The 25,410-nt window shown below is 47.4% G+C and overlaps 1 protein-coding gene across 3 annotated transcripts in view; it reads left to right on the top strand.

Moving 5' to 3' along the window:
- The window catches only part of Neur (E3 ubiquitin-protein ligase neur), a 60,290-nt gene extending 34,954 nt beyond the window's left edge, over positions 1 to 25,336 (top strand). For 2 of the 3 annotated variants that reach the window (XM_071780713.1, XM_071780697.1), the window contains exons 2-4: positions 19,010 to 19,176; positions 20,121 to 20,689; positions 21,120 to 25,336. In XM_071780713.1, coding sequence (XP_071636814.1) covers positions 19,010 to 19,176; positions 20,121 to 20,689; positions 21,120 to 22,257 — 1,874 coding nt within the window. In that variant the 3' untranslated portion in view covers positions 22,258 to 25,336. Of the gene's footprint in view, positions 1 to 9,667; positions 10,009 to 19,009; positions 19,177 to 20,120; positions 20,690 to 21,119 lie in introns of those variants that run through there. The other variant, XM_071780705.1, reaches the window with a different exon arrangement.
- Positions 25,337 to 25,410: the final 74 nt, after the last annotated feature.

Below are 25,410 nucleotides of genomic sequence, written 5' to 3'. Positions count from 1 at the left end.
AAATAACAATATAATATTCTACGAAGATATTATAAAACTGTCCTAATCTTCAAGTTCATAATTTTTAAAATCTGATTGGCAGAAGTTTTGCAAAGTTTGTAACCGCATTCTTGCGATTACATCTTTTGCTGCATATAATATGAATTAAATGAATAAGAAACAATACGCAATATATGTCGCAATATTTGTATCTCGCATTTATATTTCACATTTAATTATCAAGGTTTCATTATTTCAATCGCCAAAAATTTTAAATAATCTTTTTTTCAAGAATGGTATTTTTTTCCGGAGCCGCGATTGTTCGATCAATCCTTTCTCCATTTCTTGTGCATGAGAGAAGTAACTTTTATGTCTGTCTCTCCTTTTCTCTTTCCCTCTTCCGATCAAAGTAAACTGGAGCAAACAGCTGACGCAGCCACCTTGAAATTTCAGAGTTGTCTTGTTGGTTGCTTTGCATGAAATGTTTGGTCCAGTTGATAAGCGCGTTTATATATGTATCCAATATTTCACTTATGTACTTCGTCATGTACCTCCTCATGACGAGAGTTTTACTTCGAGAAGAGAGGGAACGAGAAGAAGAAGAAAAAGAAGAAACGGAAAAGAGGGATATTTTTAGCGGGATAGAACACTTTATATTTTTTGCTACGATTATCTTCACGGCATAAGCGAAATGAAGAAAGTATAGTAAGTCATCGTATCGCTTCTGGAATACCACTTCTTTGGCTCTTGCTCCTTTACCTCTTCTTTTTCCCGTTTTTTTGCGGCTCGGTGAATCACTCGTTTCTCGGTTGCAGAGATTCCCAGCCTCTTTACTTTCTCATCCTCGTCGCGACTTCTTTTTTTTTCCCCGCTCTCTTAACGGCCACAGCTGAGCTACCTCTGTCTTTCTCCGTCTTTTGTAACTAGCCTGCCTTACTGTTTTATCTCGTATTCGTATTCTTTCTTTTTGCCTGTAATCGGGATATATCGTGTTGTTCGATCGTCGACGAGACGAAGAGGAAAAAAGATTCGTAACCTCAGAGGATTTTCTCGTGCGATCGAGAAATGCCGGTCATGACTGGGTTGAAGTTGATTTACCTGTTCGAGGAAAGGGTCCTTTCCCCCCTTCGATCTGAGTCACTGAAAGCGATTGGTGACGCATTAAGTTGCTGACCGTGACGAAACGTTATTGCAATGTAAATTGCATAATGTTGCGCTTACGCGTGCATGCAAACAATGTACCACCTGCGTCGGGTATGATTCAAGGATCCCAGAGTTTCCCACAAGTTTCACTTTGTCACATCCATTGAGATCTTGAGTTTCAGCTATTAACATACTTTTGAATCTACAATAAATGTTAACGTCTTGATTTATCGATTTATTTAACGTTCAGTGAGAAAGTTAGTTGAAGTATCATTACGTTCTTGGAATCTGAGGTCTTGATTGAGTTTTTTTTAATTAACTTATTTACAACGTAACTCGACGAATAAATAATTCATCAAACACACACGCATATGTAGACATGCATACAGGCTCTGTTAAAGCAATTACTATCATCTAGTCGCGGATCTCTCTCTCCTGCTATCTCCCCAATTATGTGGAAATGAAATTTCTTACGGTTTCCGCGTGTCTCCCCGAGTCCTCCTTCCGGTGCGGGTGTGCCTCGCAAGTCGTTCGAGTCGTCTCGTAGAAGATTCAGCCAAGAGGCGATCACTGACCGTCCTCACTGACTCGACAACCTCACACAACCCACCCACCCACTTTCCGCTTCGCCGTGTGACGTCAGAGAGTGAGTCGCGGGACGGAACCCGTCTTTGTTCCCACAAGCGTTTCGCGAACCGGTTTTGCGGTTCACGATGCCGCGTAGTATTCCTGTCAGCTGGTCGGACCGCTTAATCGGGGAATTCTCCGCTTATTTTAAGGGTTTGGCGGCCGTGTCCTCGGGAGTCAAGTCTCTTCCGAGAAAGTCCATTCATCCTTCCTCCCTGAACGACGCCCGTAAATTAGCGATAACGCGTGATAAACATATCGAAATTCATAACTGCAGTGCATTTATCGTATTCTTATCTCGACAGACTATCCACGTAAATAAATATATATAGTGTATATACACAGACCGCAGGATGAGTTTCGCGAACTTTAAATAGATTACAATAAAAAGCAAAGTTATCTTCTAAATACTGCATAAATATCAGGCGATCTTCTTGCCGAATAAATTTCTGTTCGTTAATTTAGATATTTTCAAAATAAGAATCGTTGTCTCGCTTGAAGTATACTTCGATGACGTTCTTGTCTCTGCAGTTACACCTTCTTCGTTCATGCTGACCGATCCGGAAAGATAATTTCGACGGGGTATCGTCCGCAACATCCGGCACGTCGCGAGCGGATTCAAGAACGGAAGTCGACATTGATAGGACACAATGGAACGCCGAGAGTTCCGTTTTCCTGGATCGCGTTCCCCTGCCACGGCCTTTTGTCCGAGACGAAACGCGTCCGCTCACGTCTCAATTCTACATTTCATCCGAGCCCTCGATAACGATTGCGGATCGTCTCGGGCGCGTCGGCGGAACGGAGATCCCGCCGTTTTCCGTGCGAGTCCGCTTCGCGCTCCTCCCTCGCCGCTCCGCGGAGGAAGATCGTAATCTCGGTCGACGCGGACGTGTGGAAAGTGGACCTTCGCGGAAGCAAGGTGCGTGAACATCCCACGTGGGTACGCAGCGCGTGCACCGGAAGCGGCCTCATAAGCAGGACTCGTGCGCCTATCGCGAGCCGCTCTCGGGCTCGGCTGCGTGGAAATTCGTAAGATCACCCTGCCGTGACGCCGATTCGTTCTGAGCCACATTCGTCTCGCCTTACGTGGCTGCGTAACGTGACGTAATTGCTGAATATTTTTTGAATATTTAATTCCACGATCCCTCTCGCGCAGCTCCGACGGATATAAACTCGCGTTATCACAGACCCGTCTCTCCGCGTTCGAATTAATCGCGACGAGTATCTTAAAACATACATATTTTCTTGTTTTGTCTACTGCCCGCGCGAGATGATCCCTCTTGGTCCCGGTGGGCAGAGTCTGTTTACGAATAGACGCGCCGTTGCGAGCCTCCTACCGATTTCCCTCCACGAGTCGAGTCGAAAAAGCGGTATAACTGCTAAACATCTGTCATCGGTCGAAGTGTTTCCAGAAGACGTGGCCCAGAATACGAACGGGAGAAAAGTTTTCACGAGTGCTTTTGAGAATCTCATTTGCTAAGCTGAGGCTGCTGGCTGCTAACGTAATGGATTCCCGAGTGATAAGGCAGGTCGTAGATTTTTTTATAAAAAAAAGACTGCCGTCGACTAGAAAATATCTCGTGACTTTGCAAACAGGCACGAAAGCACGCCGAGATTTAAATTCACTTAAATCGCGAGATAACGAGTTAATTAACCAGTCTCAGGTTTCACGAGCGGTCTTTTCCGTTAATTAATTTGTATTGCGGCGAATTTTTTTTCTTCGCGAGGCAGATTTAAACGTAAAACAGAATTAAACGTTCTGTTGAAATCGCGTAATACTTGGGATTTATTCGACGCAAATTATCCGAGGTAGAGGAGCACGGCGATGAGGGAGAGAGTTGTCGGTGCGATCTTCACGCATATTCTATGCATAAATCTCCTAGCTACGCAGCGAGACGTCCTAACGATGCGTTCTCCTTCGCGTGATCCTGAATACGCCGGGGGCTAATACGGCGAGCTCCCTTCGCCGAGATTTATCGGGGCCTGCCTTTTTAAAGCTTTCTTTCCCTCCAGTGGAGATGCTCTACTGCGCCCAAGTGCATTCGCCGTGCTTTTAATGGTGCTTTATAACGGTGAGACAACGCCGTGGCGCGGAGCCATTTCTCAATTTGTCTGGCAGCTTCTGGGGCTTCTCTTCTCCTCCCGATCCGCGCGGCTCCTTGTTCGGAGAGCCCTTCGAACCGTTCGTTCTCCCGCAATCGGCACGTACTCGATACTCTTTAATCGCCGTAGAAACGAAACTGCAGTCTGGAATTGTCTGGAAAGCGTCGCGTTACAGCTGCTCGAGGGGCGTTAAAAATAGAATCATAACGAGCTTTAGGGACTTTGACTTCGGAAGATAAGAACGAAAGTAGCATAAAACGAAGGACGCAGAAATAAAACGTTGTCGGGTAAGGCATTGCTATACGGACGTTTGCGCTTATTTTGTTTATTGTTATTTTTCCTTATTTTTTTAACATACACCGGTCGAAAGACACGATGATTCACTTTTTCCGATCGAAATTGCGGGTTCGATCACATGCGGCGCGATGGCTCCCTCAATTTGAGACTGACTTTTTCGAAAGACAAGAGAGAAAGAGAGAAGCCCCCAGAGTCCTTCACTCGCAATACACATATTACTCCTGGGAGTCGAGAGCCGCCTCTAGACTTTAATGGAACAAATGTTGCGAAACCACATCGTCGCCCCTCGAGCCATCTCGAGGGCTTCAATGCCGATGCAATTTCGACGATGATAATACCGCAGAATTCATCGGGTGCCTTTTAATCGAGTCTACTTTATAACGATTCGATCTGATGCAAACAAGAGCTTTCCTTAGCAATCATTATTCGGAGCAAGAATTTTTCGGATCTTTTGAATCTTCAAACTACTTGACACTTCGTTGCGATAACGAGCTCCAGATTGAGAACGAGGACGTCTGTCCTTGAAGAACGCCGAATAATCGCGATTCGATCGTGGTATTATTAGCATATGAATGGTCATTCGGAAGCGCGCATAACGGAGCAGGAATCTCCCTCATCGTTAAACTTTCCCCCATTCTTACACTTATCCTCCACACTTGTAATCACCGGAAGTCGCCGGTTGATACTCATAATTTCTCGTTGATTACGGTAGAGGTAACCTTAACGCCCACGAACAAAACCGAGGATCGTTGAATGAAAGAAAAAAAAAGGAGGAAGGGCCGTCCCGCGGTGAAAAATCCGACGTGGTCGTCCTACGCGCAATTCGCGCGGCGTGGCGCCTCAACGAGCGAGTCAATGTCTGAATGAACGACGAGATGATTTAATTGCCGAGTGTCAGAGTTCATCTCGACGACGTGACTGTCGTCCGACCAGCGCCTCTCATTCTCCATGCCACCCACCCGCCCACGTTGGCCACACGAAATCGGCCTAATCGCAGGAAGTTCGGCTGATCTCCGCGATTAAATTCAATTAGCTGCGACAATTTCTCGTGAGAATTTCTCTCACGAAATCGTTTAATTACTCGGCCGAACGTACCTTGCGAGAATGTATTGTATATACTTTCTCGGTGCTCTGTTGCTCTGTAATCGAGGATTATCGGAACATTTTGCAGCCGTAATTGCATTAACGGATAACTTTGATAATCAATGCTTCAGTTAAATGCAATTTCGTCTCGCCGAGTGACGGCGGCAAAGTTAATTTATCCGTTTGCAATCGGCTTCCTCGAAAAGCACCCACGTGCACCGGCGATCCCGCGAAAGTACCGGTTTTACGCGATAAACGAAGCCGCCGATATGTAAACCGCGGCGGCCTGCCGGCGTTTATCGGCACCGCGGAGCCGTAAACTCCCACGACTTTTACTCGCTTTTCCCGTCGTGATTTACGATGTAATCCGCGATCCGCGAAATTTCGCCGCCGAAACTTTTGCAACGCGTTTGCGGGCCAAATCCAGCGATAAACGTGACGCTCTGTTATCGCATTGTTCCATCATCAAATCCGCTTCCAACGGTTTTCATCAGGACGTTTATGCGATCGCCGATGGTAGTGAGATCATTGTAAGTAACTGACAATCTTCTCAGCCTGGCGTCGCAGCTTTAGTGTTTCAGTTAACGACGGAGATTTTATTTATAATTTTAGTAATATGTGTGTTAGAATTTGGATCTGCAATTTCGCCGATGATAATACCGCAGAATTCGTGGCGTATTTTTTAATCGGGTCTACTTTATAATAATTCAATTCACGTCTGATGCAATCTGATGTAAGTATAAGAACTTTCCTTAGCAATCGTTATTGGAATTTTTCAGATGTTTTAAATTATTTAAATCTAAACTGCTTGACACGTTCTTGCGATAACGAACTCCAGATTGACAGCGAAGTTCAGAAAATGGATCAAATCAGAAATTGACATATTGATATTTCGATGATGATATATTCGCGATCCATATGTTACTCCGTTACAAGCTCCACGCTGCTTGCGATCGGCGTGTTACACGCGTATTTGTGACTCGGGGAGGGTTATAGAACAGTAATTATCGCGAGGAAGCGACGGCCGCTCTCCATCGAGACCCCCTTTCGTTGCGGATCGCCGTGCACGCTAATTCGCATCTAATTTAACATGAACGGAATCTCGGAGGTGACGCTGATAATCGCGCGCTCTAACGAACTTCTCCCACACGCGCCGCGTTCCTGCCTTCCAGGCATTGTCTCAATTCCGCGGAGAAAATCACCGATTTTCTCCTACGTACGTACGTATACGAACTTACGATTAACCGGGATTTCACCGTAATGACCCGTCGATATTTCACGTCAGTAATAATACGGCCGGCGAAACGGCGTTGTAATATTTAGAATCGAGGCGAGTCGTATACGTACCTCGCTCTCCTCTAATCAAGATCCAGAGCGTAGTAACGTCGTTCGCGGCGCACAAAAAGAAGAATCGGACCCACAGGAGAAAGAGAGAGAGAGAACGGCGGCGGCCGGTGGGGTACGGCGGGCTTTCCGCTTCATCCGTCACGGTTGAGAGCCACGGTGAACCGTCGACCTCTGGTGTAAACCGAGAAAGTCCGCGGACGACGGCGGGGCTCGCCGAGAGCATCCGGACCGGATGAATTAAAGACGTTAAGGTCGTTGCCTTTAATCCTTTTGTCGACCAGTTATGTCTTTCCCTGCGCAATTTGGAAATTGGCGTAGTGACGACTCGCCGCGCCGTCGCGGCGTCGCCGCAAGGTCGAGGAGACGTTGAAGAATGCGAGTAGAGAGAGGAGCGAGTCTTTCGGATCTGTTAACCACATCGGTTTTTTCCTTTAACGCGAGAATTTGCACGTGAATTCCCACGGACTCTCTTCGGTGGGTTTCATGTTAGATATTTTTTTTGTGGAAGGGGAGGATCGAGCCGCGGAGGAAGGAAACAGGAAGGAAAGGCACGCGGGGATCGCACGAGGGGAAACCGACGACGATCCGGTGGCTTCCCTCCGGGATATTAAGGACAGATGGACCGTGAAACTTATCGCCGTAAGAGCATTATGCGATTAAGGGCTTGGTTTCTATCGAGTCTATTCTCAAGATGTATAATACAATGACCGTCGCACATCTCTTTATTATTCTCTCACGTCGTGAACGTCGGCTTTTAAATAAATTCGGCGAATCGTATATTTTAGGGATTCGGGCTCGTCGTCGTTTTCGGTGTCGACGAGCTCGCTCAAAATCACTCGGAGCTTTCACGCGAAGCCGCACGTACATAGCGCGCGTGCCGAGCTTTGCATATCGCTATCAAACCCCTGACAACGGCCAGTCTGGCTGTGTCGGGGGCCGGGATCGATAGAGCTTCTATTACGATATCGCGCGCAAACCCCATGGGCGAGTATGGTGGCGACAGAGGTCGGGATGGTGGGGGTACTCCGCGTCGCGGAGCCACCCCCACATTTCTATGGAAATCCTATGTAAAAAAAGGAGACACGCATATGTAGTGGCGCGTTCAACCCCCCCGTCGATTCGCGCACCCAGGTTTTGCAGCTTCGTATACCTCTTCCATACCTCCGGCAATGTTATTAATTCTACTTGCTCCGAATTGAATGCATTTTTCATCATCTCGCCAATCGCGTTTGCTCCGAATTATTGATTCACGCCGATAAATGCGATTACAGTTCTAAATGGTGATTAATGTTTCGGGTGCTCATATATAATTCCGTAACGTTTGACACGCTGTTCGAGTCACCCTCTAATCGAGTAACGACTCCCTACATAACCGATCAAGTATGCTAATGTCCCGTGAAGATCGCCGAGCCATGAAGCTCCGTACGGGATACGCGCGGATCTTTCGCTCACCCGACTTTTCCCACCGCGCAAGCTCGCTCTTAGACTATTTTCCTGTAAAAATATATAGGTTGCTGCAGTTCCCTCCACGCGCGCTTAACGCGCGACACACGTGTATGAGCACAAGACCAAAATACGGCTTCTCCGGATCATCGATCGGTTTTCAGGACGACCGGGAGGGTGCCGGAATGCCCAAAAGCTTAGGGTCCTTTTGTGTTTTCCCCTCTCGCTGATCTTTTTTTAGATCTCGTCCTTTGGCTAACGAAAAAGAGAGAGGGAGAGAGCTACGCCAATGCCAGTACTGGCTGGCTGGCTGGCTGGCTGGCTGGCTTTCGTCGGGCCAGGTGGTGCGCAACCGTTGCTACGGCATGCATCGCGCCATCCCCAAAGCCGTGTGTTCCGCTCCTGCGAGCAGCTGCAGCTGCGACATATACATAGCGACGTCTGTGCGCGCGCGTTGCGTGTCGCTCCTCCGCCATCTGAGGGTTGAACTCGCGTATATTAACACTTGAGACTTGTATTCACCATTCGTACTATCGCGCGTCTCCGACAACGTTCCTTGCGCCCCGGGGGGCTAATAGTCTGTTAAGAGTCTATTTTTAATTGGTCAATGTCGCGCTTTATGTTACTCTTTAATAATTAGTTATTCGCAATTGCGTAAGAGAATGAGATGCAGATGAAAAATATTGGAAAAAAACAGAGAAAAAAATTAGAAATTTTGTTTTAATTTTAAAAATAATTTCCGCAATAGATTACTGCGATATTTTATCAAGTTGATCATCAAAATACCCTCGAGTAATATATCATTATCAGTTTCCGTTATTCGTGTAAATTCCTAAGTTCAACGTCGATCTGACGCATAAAGCTTTTTATCATTGTCACGTTACGCCTTTCGCTAATATCGGCAGATAAGGCCGCGCCTTATCGACGGCATCCGCAAGGTGAGATCCTCCAGATATATCCGCCTTTCCGTTCGAATGCCCCGCTGCCACGCACAGCTTGCCGAAGTGTACGTGTACGTGTGTACGTGCCCGTGTATTGACGGACCACACAGACACACGTAATGACAGCGGGGAGTTGGTCGGGGCAGCAACCAACGCAGCAGATGGGGAGTTTGCTTCTGCAAGCCAGTCGTTGTAGCGGCGTGGCTCAGGCTGCCCGCCTTTTCCCGGCAACTCCCGGCTTGTAAATCCACTCGTGTTTTCCTTTCACCATTCTTTATCTTCCTCTCGCTATTCGTCGTTTTTCTTCCGATCCGGAAAATCGGGAGGGTGAGAGATCCGGAAGACAATGTGAGAGAGCGCGCGCGCGTGCCACCTTCCCACCCCTCGTCGTCTTCCCTCAACCCCCTTCTCCTCCCTTCTTCACCTCTCGATCACCCTTCGTCTGGAACGGCGTTGATAAAGATCCCACGTTGAGGATCGATCGATCCTCTAGTTCTCAATCTGAGTGAGTACTCGTCGAGAGATTCTCTTTGTCTCAAGCTCGCGTCAAGTAAATTCTAACGTTTTCGTTGCGCTTCTACTACTAAAATCGCAGACAAAGGGTTCAATCACAGAAAAACGTATACGTTTGCTCTACATATTGTATACATCATTTCATTTCTTTATTTCGTTATTTCGTTATTTTGTATTTGGTATATAATTTAATCTTTTTATAATTTTATACATGATTATTCGAAGTTGTTCAAAGCTGTTCGAAGTTCAACTATTAATTCGTCTGCTCCAGATCCCCTCCTGTTTTGCGATTTACGTCGGAAAACTTCCTTGTTGAAAAGAAAACCCGTATTTTCCTAAACAAACTTCTTCTAAGTGCGGAACATTCGTGTTCGTTCCTGAAAATCGCCGTTGTTTTGCGTTCCAAGATCCAAGATGTCTTTGTCCTGCTCTAAGATCGAGATGTCTTTGTCTTGTCAACGATCGAGGCGACCATTGACAGTCAATAGGGCCACCAGAGTGGCACGATTGCGCCTCTCGGCACACGTTCTCGGTGAGTACAAAAACGCATTCGTTCTCCTTCACGTTTCCCTCTCTCCGTGAAATCTGTCCCTCCCCGTAATCTGTCCCTCTGAAACTCCCCTGCTAAGAATCAGCTGCTTCCACATCGCTGGAGCACAATGTGCCGAATCTGAAAGGTCTCCATTGTTATTTATAACAAATATTTAATCACTGATTAAATCGACAACATTTAAAACACAAATATGCCTCTTTGACATTTTTCAGGAAAATTAAATGCGATCAAAGTAAATTTTTCTTGCAAGAAAACGACAACGTGACGAATAATAATAATAATAATAATATCGAAACTTAAGAAATTAATTTGCAAGATTAAAGAAATATTAAAATTCGAAGTATAGGTTCCAATGGAAATCCGCACGAATATAGAAAACGGGCTAACTAAGAACCAGGCGCGGTAAATAATGCGCGAAAGTTTTGTTTTTATTTCTATTTTACATATCTTCCAACCTTGACTGAGCGCCGACTAAATTTGTCAGACTTGAAACACAGCTCTGGTTGGAGTAGTAAAATCCTCCCCCCTTTACACCTAATTAAATCGATTCGATTTAATTTTTGATGCTATATGCATCTAAATAACTGTAAAGAAATCATTGCGAAAGATATGTAAAATAGAAATAATAAAACTTGTACGCATTATTTACCGCGCCTGGTTCTTAGTTGGCCCGTTTTCTATATTCGTAAAGAAATATTAATTATCATTCAATTTGCAAAACTGTATTAATTCAAATACGGCGACCACACATGGCGACTGAGTCATTTCCACTGTTTAGTCGCCCGTAACTCCTTCGAAAGGCTTACGTCAACACCGTTCTATCTGACCGTTGCGTTTCTCCGGTCTATTCGCTCGAACGAGCGCTTCCCTAGCCGGTTTGTGCTCGAAATTAGCGCGCAGGGCACGACTCCGGTTAAACGACGAGTGCGAGACACGCGTTTCTTTGTCGTACGAGGAAGCGGAATTTCATTAACGCGACCCCGCGCCTTCGTGAGTCATCGCGCGCAGCGCGACGACGTTGCGGACCGTTCGCGACCCGATGATACAATCGGCGGCGCGGGGTTCGCCTTCCTTCCTCTCTCTTGTCGTCGTGCATTAGCGACATGGCGCAAGAAACCTAATTTCAACCTCGCTTAGGATCGTAACTGGGTCGACGATACCATCGATACAACGGCAACGACCGCGTCGTCTTCGAAACGTCCATGCCGTTCCTTTTACCCGCGCGTTTATTTCGCGCGCGCAAACACGCCCAAAACCGTTAAGCACAATTACATCGCGCGATACCATATATTCCCCGCGGACTTTCTATCTAATTAAAAGCGAGCACGCCACGTAGGCAACGGCCGTGGCTCCAACACGATACTAGAATTATCCGACGCACTTGTTTCTCTACTTTCGTTGTTCATCGCGTTTCATCTCGACGTTCCCTGATCGCTTAACCGCCGGTGCCTCACTTATAAATCCGTTGATTTGCTGAGCTATGCTAGGATTCGCGTGCATCTAAATTGGATCTTGTTAATTCCTGCATTAAATACATAATCGGATATGTATTGGATCGGACGCTAAAGATTTCGTTGGAGCCAATTTTCCGTTCCATTTAAGATCGTTCAGACTTCAGACTAATATATTATCAAAGTCGCATACTTCTTTTTCTCTCCTATTTAAATCGACGAGAATTCCAGAAGTTGCGTCATTGCTTGTCGATCGCGAGATTAGGGATTGCAATTCGAGCCCCATGATCGCCCATGTAAAACAGCTCGAGCGTGGCTCGAAACCGTTAATCCCGCGTCCGCACGGGGAGACGCGAGAACTGGTCCGGTTTCCGTTGTTTTCCCTTTCTTTACACCCCCGCGAGTAAGTCGCTCGCGGCGATCCCGCACGTGCGAAGCGCGACAGATGCGGTGCAACCCCCCCCTCCTCTCCCCCCGGGTTCCGGAGGGATAAAACGAAGGGTGCGGTATCTTGTGGCCACCCTCTCGTTTAACTTCGTTAATCCGATTGTTCGTAGATGGGCCGTGGTGGCCCGCGTTAAAAGCGCCGCGATGGGAATATACACTTGTCGTCGTGGGGCTTCGTTACACTCCCGAGTCTAAGAAGCTTAGAATATTCCGGTCGCGTTTGCAAAACGGCTTTGCCGCACTTCGAGGCACTCGCTTCCACAAACTTCGTCGATAACGCCGCAAATCAAAGGGTATATGAGTCACGCTTCGCGTCGCCGCCTAGTTCCTGCGGCTAAGTAACGTCGAGGATTAATAGTACCAGGAAGGTTCGAGCGTTCACCCTGGGACGTTCGCGGGTCGCCGAAAAGCGGGTCACCGAAGCTATACGCCGCGAGGGAGACGGCGAGCTCTCTCGGATAAAGATCTCGGGCGTTCTTCCATCAAGCGTGTATACGACCAACTACTACGCCGCATACCAGCGGGGCGCGTTCCTTCCTCCGGAGGCTGATCTTTTATTCCGTCCGTGGCGCGCGGGCCCAATTCCAGATAGCTCTCGCTTATGAGAAACGACACGTACACAATCCTTCCGTCGTTTTATTACGAAAGCAGAGGCAGGCAAATGGCAAGGCATCAAACGTAATTACGAAAGAATCTTGTACGATCATCGATCCAATGACGCTGACCGCGATAGAAGGCGCTATTGTGCCGCGTCAGGCTAATTGCGCGAACATTACGACGTAACGTCATCGCGATCTACATGATAGGGACCTTTATCTTTATCGCCCCGCAGCGCAAATCACGAGCCGCGATCGCGGCAATTAGGGGGGAAGACTTGTGGAGTCCCCGGGTTCGACGACCCTCACCGCGCCCGTTACCTATCCGCTCCTAATCGCGATTCTGAATCGCGTGTAGATGGTAGCTTAATGTACCGATTGTTTACCGCGTGCTGCATCGCGCGCACGCGAGGTGTGCTCTCCGTAATTACGTTAACCATGCGCGCGCCATCCCGAGAGCTACCTTCTTCTCCGCGTGGCGTGGACGGCTACTTTTCCATCTCGCTCGCGGTCGTGGCCACCTCTCGTTCGCGCCTCGGCTGTGTGTACGCGTTATTATTATTTCAGCATGACGAGAGAGACTCTCGCACATTGCCATCTTACGTAACGCACGTGATGGTGGAGGGCAAAACAGAAAGAACGGCGGAGAAAGAGAGAATGAGAGAGAGAGAGAGAGAGAGAGAGAGAATTGGAAAGAGGGAGGAAGAGGAGAATCGGCTTAGGTAGGGGAAAGGACGCGGAGCTCCTCCGTGGAGAAAGAGAGAGGGAGATCGCCTCCTAGGACGACTAGGTAGCTCGGCAAAGATCACGGCACCGGGCGTGGGAACAAGGCCCCTCCTGCTACGAGGCCTAGCAAGAGCGCGCGCGGAGAAAATTACCACCGACCTCGTCGGCGTGCCGCTTAACAGTACCTCGAGTGCCTTATCGGAACGGTCCGTAACCCCTGGCTCCAAGTCGTCCTTAAGATAGGTAACAGGCGCACGCAACCCGACGCGGCCGCAGCCTGTTGCGCGTCTCACTTTCCTTCCTTCCTCCCATTCTTTTTTTTCCCCCTCTTTTCACGTCGATTCTTCCGGAGTCGCGTGAATGATCGCGCGGAGACATCCGGCTCTTGATATAGCTATGTAGAACAAAACAGATAATTTCTTAATGAGAATACTAATTATATTTTAACCCAATCTTTTTGGGAAACTTTTACTTTGCCAGTAATTAATTAACAATAAAGAGTTTTAACACGTCGTGACGATTATTATTAATAAATATAGTTATAGGTCGAGTAAAAACATTTATTGTTAATTATATTTTATTGATAATAATCGATACCGATTGTGTTTTACTACGTAAGAATTTAGTTATTATCTCGCGAATCAATGATGGTCTGCGAAACGTAAGAGGATACGGTGTGTTAAAGGGCTGCTGCGCGCTTCGCCGATCTTCTCGTTCTTTGTTTATTCGATCAAAACCCGCGGAGTCGTCGTTTTGCGTCACGGTTCGTCGAACCTGAGCGAGGCCGCGAGGTATACGCCAAGATGCGTCGATTATGGCAGCCTTATCAGGCTGCACGGCGCGTCCGCGTTCTTTCCTACAAGCGGCTGATAGTATCCGATGCAGAAATAGATTTTGGTGGTGATTTGATTACGGTGAATGAGCTGAGGACAGGGAGGGAGGGAGGAACGAAGCTCGGTCAAGGCTTCGTTTATTTACATCATACAAAGTGCATCGCGTTCACATCGTCGCCGTGGCGACCTCGCGCGTGTTCGCGAAGCCGCCGCGCGTGTTCTATTCCCCCGATTACTTTCACCTCGATACGATAACGCGCTCGCCGGTTGGAATTATTTCGATAACGCCGGCGAGAGCGCATCGTGAAACTTCTTAAATGTCACAGACTTTATACTGGAGTAAAGGTGTAATACGCAAGGGAAATAAATTTAAAATAGAAATGACGCAAGTTGCCGGTGACGCGTGGAACAAAGTAAAGGGGGTCGATCAAGCGGAAATAATCAAACTGAATTAATTTAATCCTTTATTTTTCCAATCCCAGAGGCTTGTGGTCCTCTCAGTCGAGGTAGGATCGCGAGGTTTTCGTCGGCGATGAGATCGCGATTAATCGATGTGTAACGCTCTCAAACACACATCCTTTCCTAAATCGCGACGCGGGCCTACCTGTGTTGTTATTTTTATTTTCAATTTTCTCGCGCTCTACCTTCGCAACATCTGTGTTATTTCGCTACCGGCGACATCGGGCGCTAGAAACGAGATTTTAATTAAGCCCGGCCCCGCGCGAGATGCAGCATCGCGGCGACTCATCGCGCGCGACGCGCCGAGATTCACCGAGAGTCTTGCAGTCTACGAGGGGCACTTCCGCGCAAATGTGTGCCACGGGTTTCCCACGAGATGCGCCGGCGAATGGCGGCATAGGCGCGGGCATAGACCAATTACTACCGGCGAAGAGAGAGAGAGAGAGAGAGAAATTCTCGCTGACTCGCGCGATTTGCGTGGAGATCGATCGCCTGGCGCTTGGTCGCTCTCCGGATAAAAAAAGGAAGACGTGTGCGTCGCGGTCTTTAATGACGGTCACGACGAATTGAATCGGCGATTACTCAGCGAATGTTCGCATAACTGTTCACAGGCGGTAACGCTGTATCTTCACGGTCGCGATTGATCCTCGTGGACTGAAAGCAGTGTGTCAATCCGCGTGTCAATCCTCGGACGCCGTTGACCTCTCAACGGAGATCCCGGAGAACTCGAGTGCAATCGGAAAAGCTGATCTCCGGAAAAGTTGAATCTAAATTTATATGTAACGAGAGACACAGCCTCTCCAGATTTCTTTAACAATCTCGCAAAGGGCTAAGATAATTGCCATTTCGCGATGATGCGCCGCGCAAATTCCGCCGTCCCCGCGAAACTCTCTTGCGCCTGCGGTGAAGTCGCGGTGGTGGTGGCGAGTAAACGGCCCGTCCGCCAGGGGTAAATGGAGTCATGCTTTGGTTACACGAGGCCAACAAGAACGCCGGCGAGATGCAACGGTATACGTCATAACATTCCCACGATGAATCGGCCAGGCGTTTCTAACCGACTGTCGGAGGTGCGTCGGCGATTCACGTTCTTGCCGTGACTAATCGAGAGACTAAACAACGACGCTTCTCCAATCCGTGTAAATTAGACTTCGTCGCGAGATGCTCTTCACCTGCTTTCCCCGCACAGATGAAAATCACGGTCGTGTCTTTTAGAGATCGCGCGCGATTTTACACCTGTCATTCTTTGCTCGGTCTCGATCGGCGATTATACAGTCTTATATTATAATTTAATTATATTACATAAAATGTAATTATATTATAATTACATCTTGTACTATTATAATTTTCATGTCAAAATCGAACCTTGAACTATAGCGTCGAACCAAAGATTGGTCAGAAACTTTATACCATGTATAAAAATGAATAGACATTTATCTGTTTCCTCATTGCGCAATCGAGTCTTGGAAACCGATTTAAAGAACAAAATCTCTCGACTAACGGAAGCATTTCATTATCACTAGACTTATGTATTCCGATCCTTTTTTTTATTGGCCTACGCAACATGGCGAAATAAAGCGTGCTTGTGGCCGCGCCGATCAACAGGATGATACGCGAGTTCCAGGAAAGAACTCTATCCGGGCGACCCCGGATTTCGTAATGTTGCCTCAACGGCGGGCAAGTTTCTTTCGGGTGACCGGACTGACCGGCCGAAAATTACGCGAGAAAACAGGTGGAACGGGACGGTGGACGCGCGACACGCAATATCGTCCTGTGTTCGCGCGGTCGTTGGTGACCTCGGCGTCTCGCAACGACTCGCAACTCCCATATAATCCTGGAAACCCCGCGCATTTACTTTTTACATAATTGCAACCGCGTAGTAACGGTTCCGCCGAGCGAGAGAGGGGAAAAAAGCGCGACTGTTCCGCCTCCCCTTCCCCTTTCGACAGCGAAGGGAGGGGGGAAATTAGAAATTTCAATTAGCGCGAACGCGTTTCCTAATACGTGCGCCTTATACGGGAGCGTGAGAAACCGAACGGTTCGCGATTTTTACCGGTGCTGGTTTTTTATCTGCAGATCACATTTATTCAGTCGATCTCGGCGACAACGACCGCCACCGCTCGATTCCGATTAACAGATTAATCAATATTGATATCTAGCAACTTCTTATATCACGCACCATAATTTTGTCGCGAGAGTTTTCTAACGATGGTGTGAATGTTCTCGTGAATAGATCGCGCGTATTTATGCAGATATTTTTATCGTTAGGAAAATATGTAGGCAAAAGCAGATAGATAAGAAATAAAACTGCGAGATAAGCGGGTAGAGATTTAGTGACTCTCTCTCTATTTTCTTATTTATCCCCTTATTATTATCCGCTTTGCGATTCTAGCTTAGAGAATTTCAATTCTTTCTAGAGTTTCTTCTGCGTTTCTTCTGCAATTGATTAACACTGTGGATACATTGTTATTAACCCACCGGTATCTCGGAGCAAACCGCACTGTTCCTCTTCCGCATTTTTTATTTCTTTCACAGAGGAAGCGCTGCAAGTTCGCGATGAAGACGCCAAGGTGTAAATCAACTCCCTCCCGCGTATATTATAACGGCGGTTTCCGGGCCGCATCCGGGCCGTTTTGCGGAGAAAGCGGATCGCCGGGTGTATCTCAATACTTGGCGTCCGCTCTTGAAGGCCGCTTCCGGTGCGAAACGTGCGGTTTCCGGCGCACGTACAATATCGGCTACGCGCCTCGGCATATCGATAGTCAGTAAGAACGAGGCTCTCGCGAGCGCCGGTCGCTTCGGCGCGGTACTCCCGGTTTGCTTTCAAATCGCGAACAAAGATGTGTGTTCGAGTCAATATTCTCAATCAATATTTCTCCAAAGTTTATAAAATTTGTTAATAAATACTATCGTATGCTGTCGGCATATGAGTGACAAGTGTTTGTAAAAAAACGGAGCAAGCAATTAAAGTGTTTGTAAAAAATTGTAACAGTGATAAAAAGCGACTGCGGTATTCCGAAGTGTTCTCTTCGCGTGAAATTATAAAAATTAAATGACTGATTATTTCGGATCCAAGGCACGGGATCCTTCACGGTGGTGCATGGTATCGGGCCGACGCGATTCCATCTTCGCCGATCGCCTGCAAACGTCCTGACGGGTATCCCCGCATTCCGGATCGGCGAGCCTGCATTATGAAATACCGGAGTGGAAACGCTCGATGGGCTCCGACGAGAGGTGCTTTTGCATTCGAGTTCTCCCGATCGAATTTCTCCCTCCTTTTCCTTTTGCAATGCGCTGAAGAACTTCTTTGTTCCCCGTTCCGAAGTGGCTACCTTAGCTCAAAGTGAATTTTCCCGGCCGCGCTAGAAACGTCGACGGCCTATTTCTTCCGGCAAAACGCCACTTCGAGTCCTGCCCGATCGCGATCGAGAAAAAGAGAAATCCAGCGACTTTGCAGCTAACCGCGCCCACGCGCCTATGAAACAATCGGTCGAAAGGTCGAGGCGATCCTTGGACGACGCGATGTTCATAAGCTAGCTTTTATATCGAATGGAAAGACGATAATCGTTTTCATATAAATATAAATTAAACGTCTATTTCGTCTACCTCATTTCCATGTATATTCTAGAGTTCGTAGGTGTAGCCTGAAAAAAATTGGATACATCGAACTCGAGAGTTCGTAAAAGATTAAATATATTAAGTAAGTGTATCGTGGAAAGAAATCAACTATATCGAAGCACCGACCTTGAAGCAGACCTTTTTGCCGCAGCTTTGCGAAAAGATATTACTTATAGTATGTCATGTGTGTAAATAAATATTATTTACCTACAATATTTAATAGGCATAAAAATAATATGTTATTCCTGCGTATACAGAGTGTTTCCTAAGTAAGTAGTCTTCAAACTTTTGAAGGGGATATTCCTTGGTTTATTTTAGGAAGAAAAGGTCCTATAAACATGTGTTCTATAAATTGCTTCAAAATACAAGGTGTCAAAGTTGTAGAAAAAAAGTATGAAAATTTTGAAAATCTGGAAAACGTTTAAAAATATTTGATTCCAATTTGATATCCGATAAAACATTTTCAGATCCACCAGGAATGTGTATCTTTGACACCCTCTGTATTTTTTGAAAACGAAGAAGTTTAGGACACATGTTTATAGAACCTTTTCTTCTTAAAATAAACCAAGAAATATCCTTTTCAAATTTGTCTGCTTACTTAGAAAACATCCTGTATACATAAATAAGTATTTATGTGAAACGCATAAATAAGCATAAATAATTTTTGCACATTCTTTCTTCCACATTCCAACGGTATTGATATTTGATTACGAAACAACGTATCTGCGAAACAAATAAGCTAAACCGATTCGAAGTATACGACGTATAGTCTTCTGATTGTGAGATAATGTATGTATGTACAGATGTTTGCATGTCGGAAGACGTTATCGATGGTTATCGTTTTCTGTTTCAGCGCCCAGGTCCTCGAACGCGGGTACCAACAACCTGCCGCCGTTGACGTTTCACCACGTGCACGGTGACAACATCAGGCTGTGCAACGGCGGTACGATCGCCCGGAGGCACGAGAGCTTTTGCAAGGGCGTCACGTTTAGCGCCAGACCCGTGCGAGTGGGCGAAAAGGTGAGATCCCCTCGGATCAATTTCTCTCGACGGCTTTTAAATCCACCGGCGCGGCGCCCGCCGCCCGATTGTGGGAAACCGACGACTCTCGTTACGCTCGAGATACCGCCGTTCGCATTCCTCGGAATATTAAAACGGATCGCCGCGACCATGAGAGAGCCGGGCTTTTTTTGCGTAGGTCGTTGTTTTGCATATCGTCCAGGTTGAAGTTACGAGCCCCTCCCGGCGATGTCCGACGTACACAGCGGGCTTATCTCGCGTGTCCGCCTGTAGTTAGGTAATACGAGCAGATCGTATGGCCGCGCTGAATGATTCGAACAATTTTCAACGAAATCACCCGGTCTTCCGACGATCCGTCATGAATACGCGAAGGGAATAACCACACAGAAAAAAAAGAAGTGTCCAATCAAGACTTACAATATACTCGCATGTACTCAACGATCTATAATCTTGGAAGGGAGATTATGTTACGTTAAACGAAGAAAACTTGCTTGAATAAAGTTTTTATTTATATAGTTCATTTTTATAGTTACATTTATATAGTTCAACCAAGAAAAAAAAAGTTGAAATTCTTATAAGAAGATTATGGATTGTTACGTATATATACAAGTATATAAGTTTTTATTTGACACTTCTTTTTTCTGTGCAGTCGCTGTTGTTAAGACAAGTGGGCGTCGCGTTAGGTGTTTAAGCGTATTTTCGATTTCTACGTAGCGTATAATTTAGGAGTAGTCGTAAAATTCTAATGATGCGACACGTGGGATGAACATAATTGAGCGTAATCAATTCCCGAGGATGCCTCGAATAAAGCTCCATTTTAGGATCGCCCATGCGGCACCTCTGCCGCCGCGCCCGTTTCGCAAGGTGGCTTCTTTCCTTTTCTCTTTCCTCCTACAATTCACGAGTCAAGTTCTACATGTTCGGTTTTCTGTGAAACCGCGCAGGTCTGTGTGAAGTTCCTGGAGATCTCCGACAATTGGAGCGGCGTAATCCGTTTCGGCTTCACCAGCAACGACCCGATCAATCTCCGGAGCGGTTTACCGAGGTACGCGTGTCCGGATCTGACGAACAAGCCGGGCTACTGGGCTAAGGCGCTCGCCGAGAGGTTCGCGGAGAGGGATACGGTGCTCTTCTACTACGTCACGTCGGCCGGTGACGTTCACTTCGGCGTCAATGGCGAGGAGAAGGGTCTCTTCTTCAGCGGCGTCGAGACCCGGGGCCCGCTCTGGGCGATCATCGACGTCTACGGCAACAGCACCGCGATCGAGTTCGTCGATCCGAATCGTCAGCACTTCAACAATATACGCAGAGGCGCCGAGCACAGCAACGAGGACAATGCGCAGCACAGCAGGCACTCGGCCATGGACGATGCCAGCAACGCCGGCCGGGATGTCGAAAGGATCATCGTGCCGTCTATGCAGAACATGTCGATTCATCACGAGCCCGACGTGGAGCTACCCGGTCTTAGGTTTCAACCCCCGGGCGTCATTTTCACGCCCCTGCCCTTCCACTCGTAAGTATCGAGCGTGCTAGATCGTCCACTCGCGTTTCATCCGCGCGATCCAGCTTTGGTTGATGCGTGTCGCGGAAAAGATTCTTGCCCTCGCTGGCTTAAATCGCGATTGAATTATCCGAAGAGAATTATCCAGCACCGACTGAACGTCACTTGTGCAATTACGCTTTCTGATTAGGCTCGGTCGATCAAATTGGCAAAGTTTTGCATCACTCAACGCGATAGTTTTTTTTTTCCGAGAGAATAACGTGAAAGTTGAAAGTCATCGATTTACAATGGAGTTACTCTACCCGGTGCACAACGATTCGCCGCGCCGTTCAGCCGCACAGAACTAATTTGCCGTCCGCTTTTCACGGTTTCCTAAGACGCCCGTCATTAAGCGAGCGAGCGCCGCTGAGGCTAATCGCTTCCTCGTTTTCTTTCTTCGCAGCACTCGGGGCAGGAACATCCGCTTCAGTAACCAGCAGTGCGTGGCGACGCGCACGGACACGGAGTTCTGTCACGGCTACGCGTTCACGGGCCGGCCGTTGCTGTTGGGCGAGCGATTGGTCGTGCAGATCCTCTCGACGGAACCGATGTACGTCGGCGCCCTCGCTCTGGGCCTGACCTCGTGCGATCCGGCGCGACTCACGGCGGAGGACCTGCCGGACGACAGCGACCTGCTGTTAGATCGTCCGGAGTACTGGGTGGTCTCCAAGGACGTAGCGTCGAGTCCGCAGCCCGGTGACGAGATCGCCTTCACGGTCACGCATTACGGCGAGGTGCAGATGAGCAAGAACGGCGGCCCGCCCAACGTCGTCATGCATGTCGATCAGAGCCTCCAACTGTGGGCGTTCGTGGACGCTTATGGGAGCACTCAGCGTGTCAGAATGTTGGCCAGTAGACCAACGTCGCCGCCCCGGCAACGTCAGAGCAATCCCTCGCCTGCCAATGTCCAGCAGCAACAGCAGCAGCAGCAACAGCACTCGAATCACAGCAACGCCGCTACGGAATTGTCCAGATTCTCCGAGATGGTGCAATTTAAGCCGGCGGTGGGTGGCGGAACGGTGCTCGTCGTAAATCTACCACCCCAGGCCGGTTACCCGACGCCACCGCCGCCCACGCCACAACCGATTTACGCTTCTGCGACGCATAGGAATTCGCCGGCGCAACCGGTGCATCTCTCCGCGGCAGCGGCAGCGGCAGCCGCGCCCGCGCCGGTACCGCATCCCGGATCCTCGAGGCAGTCCTCGCCGCCGTTGACCGGAACGATGGCCAGCACCGGTTCATCGACGTACGTCGATCCAGTGACCTACCAGAGCCTGGACGGCACCCTGACGTCCGCGTCGTCGCGCGCGACCTCGTCCCATTTGCAGCAGTGGAGCGAGGGCCTGCAGCCGACGCTGGCCGGTCAGCCGAGCGAGTGCTCCATCTGCTACGAGCGCAACATCGATAGCGTGCTCTATATGTGCGGCCACATGTGTATGTGCTATACATGCGCTATTCAACAGTGGCGCGGCAAGGGCGGCGGTCATTGCCCACTTTGCCGGGCGCCGATCCGCGACGTTATCCGTATCTATCGGTCCTGAACAGTTCGGGACTGACCGAGAGAGGGACAGAGAGAGAGCGCGCGGACGTTTTCCCGGTTCCCAGCGCCGTCGTCGTCGTCGTCGTCACCGCGTCCATTACCGTGCTTCCGTCGTCTTGGTTTCCTTCCGCGTCGAATCCGCCGTGCTTCATCGCCGTCGCGCTTCTCGCCCGTCTCCACAACTACCGGAACGAACGAACAAACGCTAAGTCGAAGCGGAATTTGCCACCTTCACACTGCCGTATCTCTTTTTCTATTGAAACGTGAGGCACGTTGTTCCGGCAAGTAAAACAAATCGATACACCGGGGAACGAGTCATTTCCCGTGAGATTTTCTCGGGGACTGCAAAACGCAGAGTTGCGCTGAATCGAATATTTAACGCTATTAATGTTTAAGGCAGTTCGCGACGCGTTAGCGTGATCGTGTCGCTGTCAATTAACATGTTAATGGGTGGACCACGCACAAAGAAAGCAGAAGTGCTTTCGAAATCGCGATCACTGCCACTACTGTCGATCGAGCGAGAACGCGGGGATGAATTGCCGCGGATACGAGCAAGCGAGCGAGTGAGAAAGATTGAGAGAGAACAAAAGAGAGAATGTGAGAGAATGAAAGCGATGAAAAGTTGTAGTTGGTCGAGTTTGCTTGTACATCGATATTCTGTCTGCCAATCTGTATTGTAAGTGAGCGAAACGTAAATGACTGTGAATCGTGCGATTGCGTCATCGACAAAAGAGATCGATCCTAGATATTTTCACAAACGACATAATCGTCATTATACCATTACCAATTACTACCGCTCTGAACTACCACTATTACTATTCTACTACTATTGCTACTACTACTTACTACCGTACTACTCTTCCAATCTTTAACTATTACTTTATTATTACTATTATTATTATTAATATTCTATCGCTACTCTTAATTATATTATTATTAGTTGTTCGTTCATTGTAACTGTCCTTAATTACTCGCGAGTAGCTTCGTTTTACCACGACCGCTATTATTTTTACGATTTACCGATTATAGTGATGGTTGGTGAATTAACATAGTCACTATCTCGTAGCATGATTATTATTTAATGGACCGTTTGATTACATAGCGCAAACTTTCCGATCAGACGCCTAGAATATCTGGATAGCATTCGCGTCTCCGACCCCATTTATATGGGTGATCGAAAAGACCTCGTCGTCTTGTACCCTTGCCACGACGAGAGCGTGATGGACTCGAGGTCCAACGTTGTTCATCCTCCTCGATTATTTTCGCCTTAAACGATAATGTTTGAGCGTCCGTGATCATCGCCGATCGTGTCAGGCGGGGTTTTACCAAAGATCCTAAGCATTTCCCGCCTGTTTTACCCGGCCTTCTCGACACTCCAACGGGCATTCGTGCGTGCAGGCAAATCCTAACAATGACAATCGCTTCAATCTAGCTAACAATATTCGTTTTGCTAATAACGTCACCGCGCTCGAATTTTCAGCGTTTCGTAACACGAATATCGTTTGTACGCGGATTGATTATAGGCCTGACGACGATCAGTAAGAGAATTTTTGGCCTTCGCGCAGCGATTCTGCAGGTCCACAAGACGCTGCGAAGCACTGTAAAATTGACTTGAAAGTTGATTGCGAACTAACACAGCGAAGCCTTTTTTCGAATTCTTTTCTAATTCGACGGAGCTTGGAACTGTCAAGAATTTACATTTGTTCTGAACTCTGCCGCGTGGCTTTACCTTCGGCGATTCGCGTTGACCCTTTGGACGTGAAAAGAGATGAAAACACGTTGTGGCATTGATTTCATTGATCCTCGGACGACTTGGAAATTTCTGTTAATCTTGGAAACGGTGTCTTGCGCGTCCGGTGTGTCTCATCGCGCGCTTGTAAAGTTTTTCATCTCGACAAGAAATTGTTCTAGGCGAAGTTTACCTCTGAATATCTTTGTAAATCCATGTCCTTTGACCAGTTACGAACGAGAACGACGTTGTGTCCTCGTTAGTTGATACTGATAGAGAATTGTCGGTGTTTTAATTTGCGATTTGCCTCTCTAGAGGAGAGGGAGACAAATTTTTCACAGTCCAGAGACAACTTGAAACGACGAAACGACTTTCGAGCCAAAGGGGACGACGTGTTTGGCCCTTTAAAGAGTTACTTTTTAACGAATACTAGAGAAGCGAGGAGGAAGAAGACCTCTCCCCTTCGAATATATGATAACGGATGCGCAATAAAGCGGTAGTGAAAATCTCTAGTCCAGCGAGCGGCGGACTTAGTCTGCCAATCCAAAAAGTATGATGAAAAGAACGAGATAAAAAGCTTTTTCCCTTTTTTTTCTCTAAGTAAACGGAAGAGGGAGAATAGGTAGATACAGGAAGAGAAAGAGAGAAAGAGAGACACCGAGAAGTTTTATAGATACGAAGATATGCAAATTATTACGCGTGTCTGCCAGCGAACGGCGCGTCCAAGATTCTATTAAAAAGAATATAACAATAGATTATTATTATTCTATTGATACGATACGATAAAGAACTGTTCCAAAATGTCGCCGACGATGCGACGATAGAGCGAAAGGTGGAGAGAGAGAGATAGGGTAAGAGTTATGCTTGATAATGATTACGACGAATGTTTATCACTAATGTCATCGTTATCGCTGTAATTAACGTGATTAGTTGTCGTGTTATTCTGTCGTCAGCTTGGCAGCGTCTCTATCATCGCTCTACGTTTTTACTTTGATTTACTATCGCCCTTATTATTATTGTACGATTATGCGACTAACGACTATTTAATTCGGTATTACTTCCCGAGCTTAATGTCCACGAGAAAGGGAAAGTACATTTATTTCTTTTATTTCTTTGCAATATTTTGTTTTAAATTTCCCACGTGTCAACGTAACACGCACAAATACAGAACGTTCACGTTTTTTACACCACACTTTACTACGAAAAAAAGGGGGGGGATAAAAGTTTTACGCGCTATGCGAGAGTTTCTGCGACCGTAATGTAAAGATGCCGACGGAAATTTATACATATGTAATATAATTCGCGCAGCCACGTGCTGTTCCAACAATAAAAAGCCTATAATATCTATAAAGGGCGTTCTGTCTTTCATTCCCCTTTTCTCACGGATTTCCTCCGAAAATCCTCGTTAAGAATTCCCTCAAGTTT

Source organism: Temnothorax longispinosus, chromosome 1 (genome assembly GCF_030848805.1).
Source record: "Temnothorax longispinosus isolate EJ_2023e chromosome 1, Tlon_JGU_v1, whole genome shotgun sequence".
Taxonomy (NCBI): domain Eukaryota; kingdom Metazoa; phylum Arthropoda; class Insecta; order Hymenoptera; family Formicidae; genus Temnothorax; species Temnothorax longispinosus.
The sequence above is the reverse complement of the archived record's forward strand: the minus strand, read 5'-3'. Positions and strand labels throughout refer to the sequence as shown.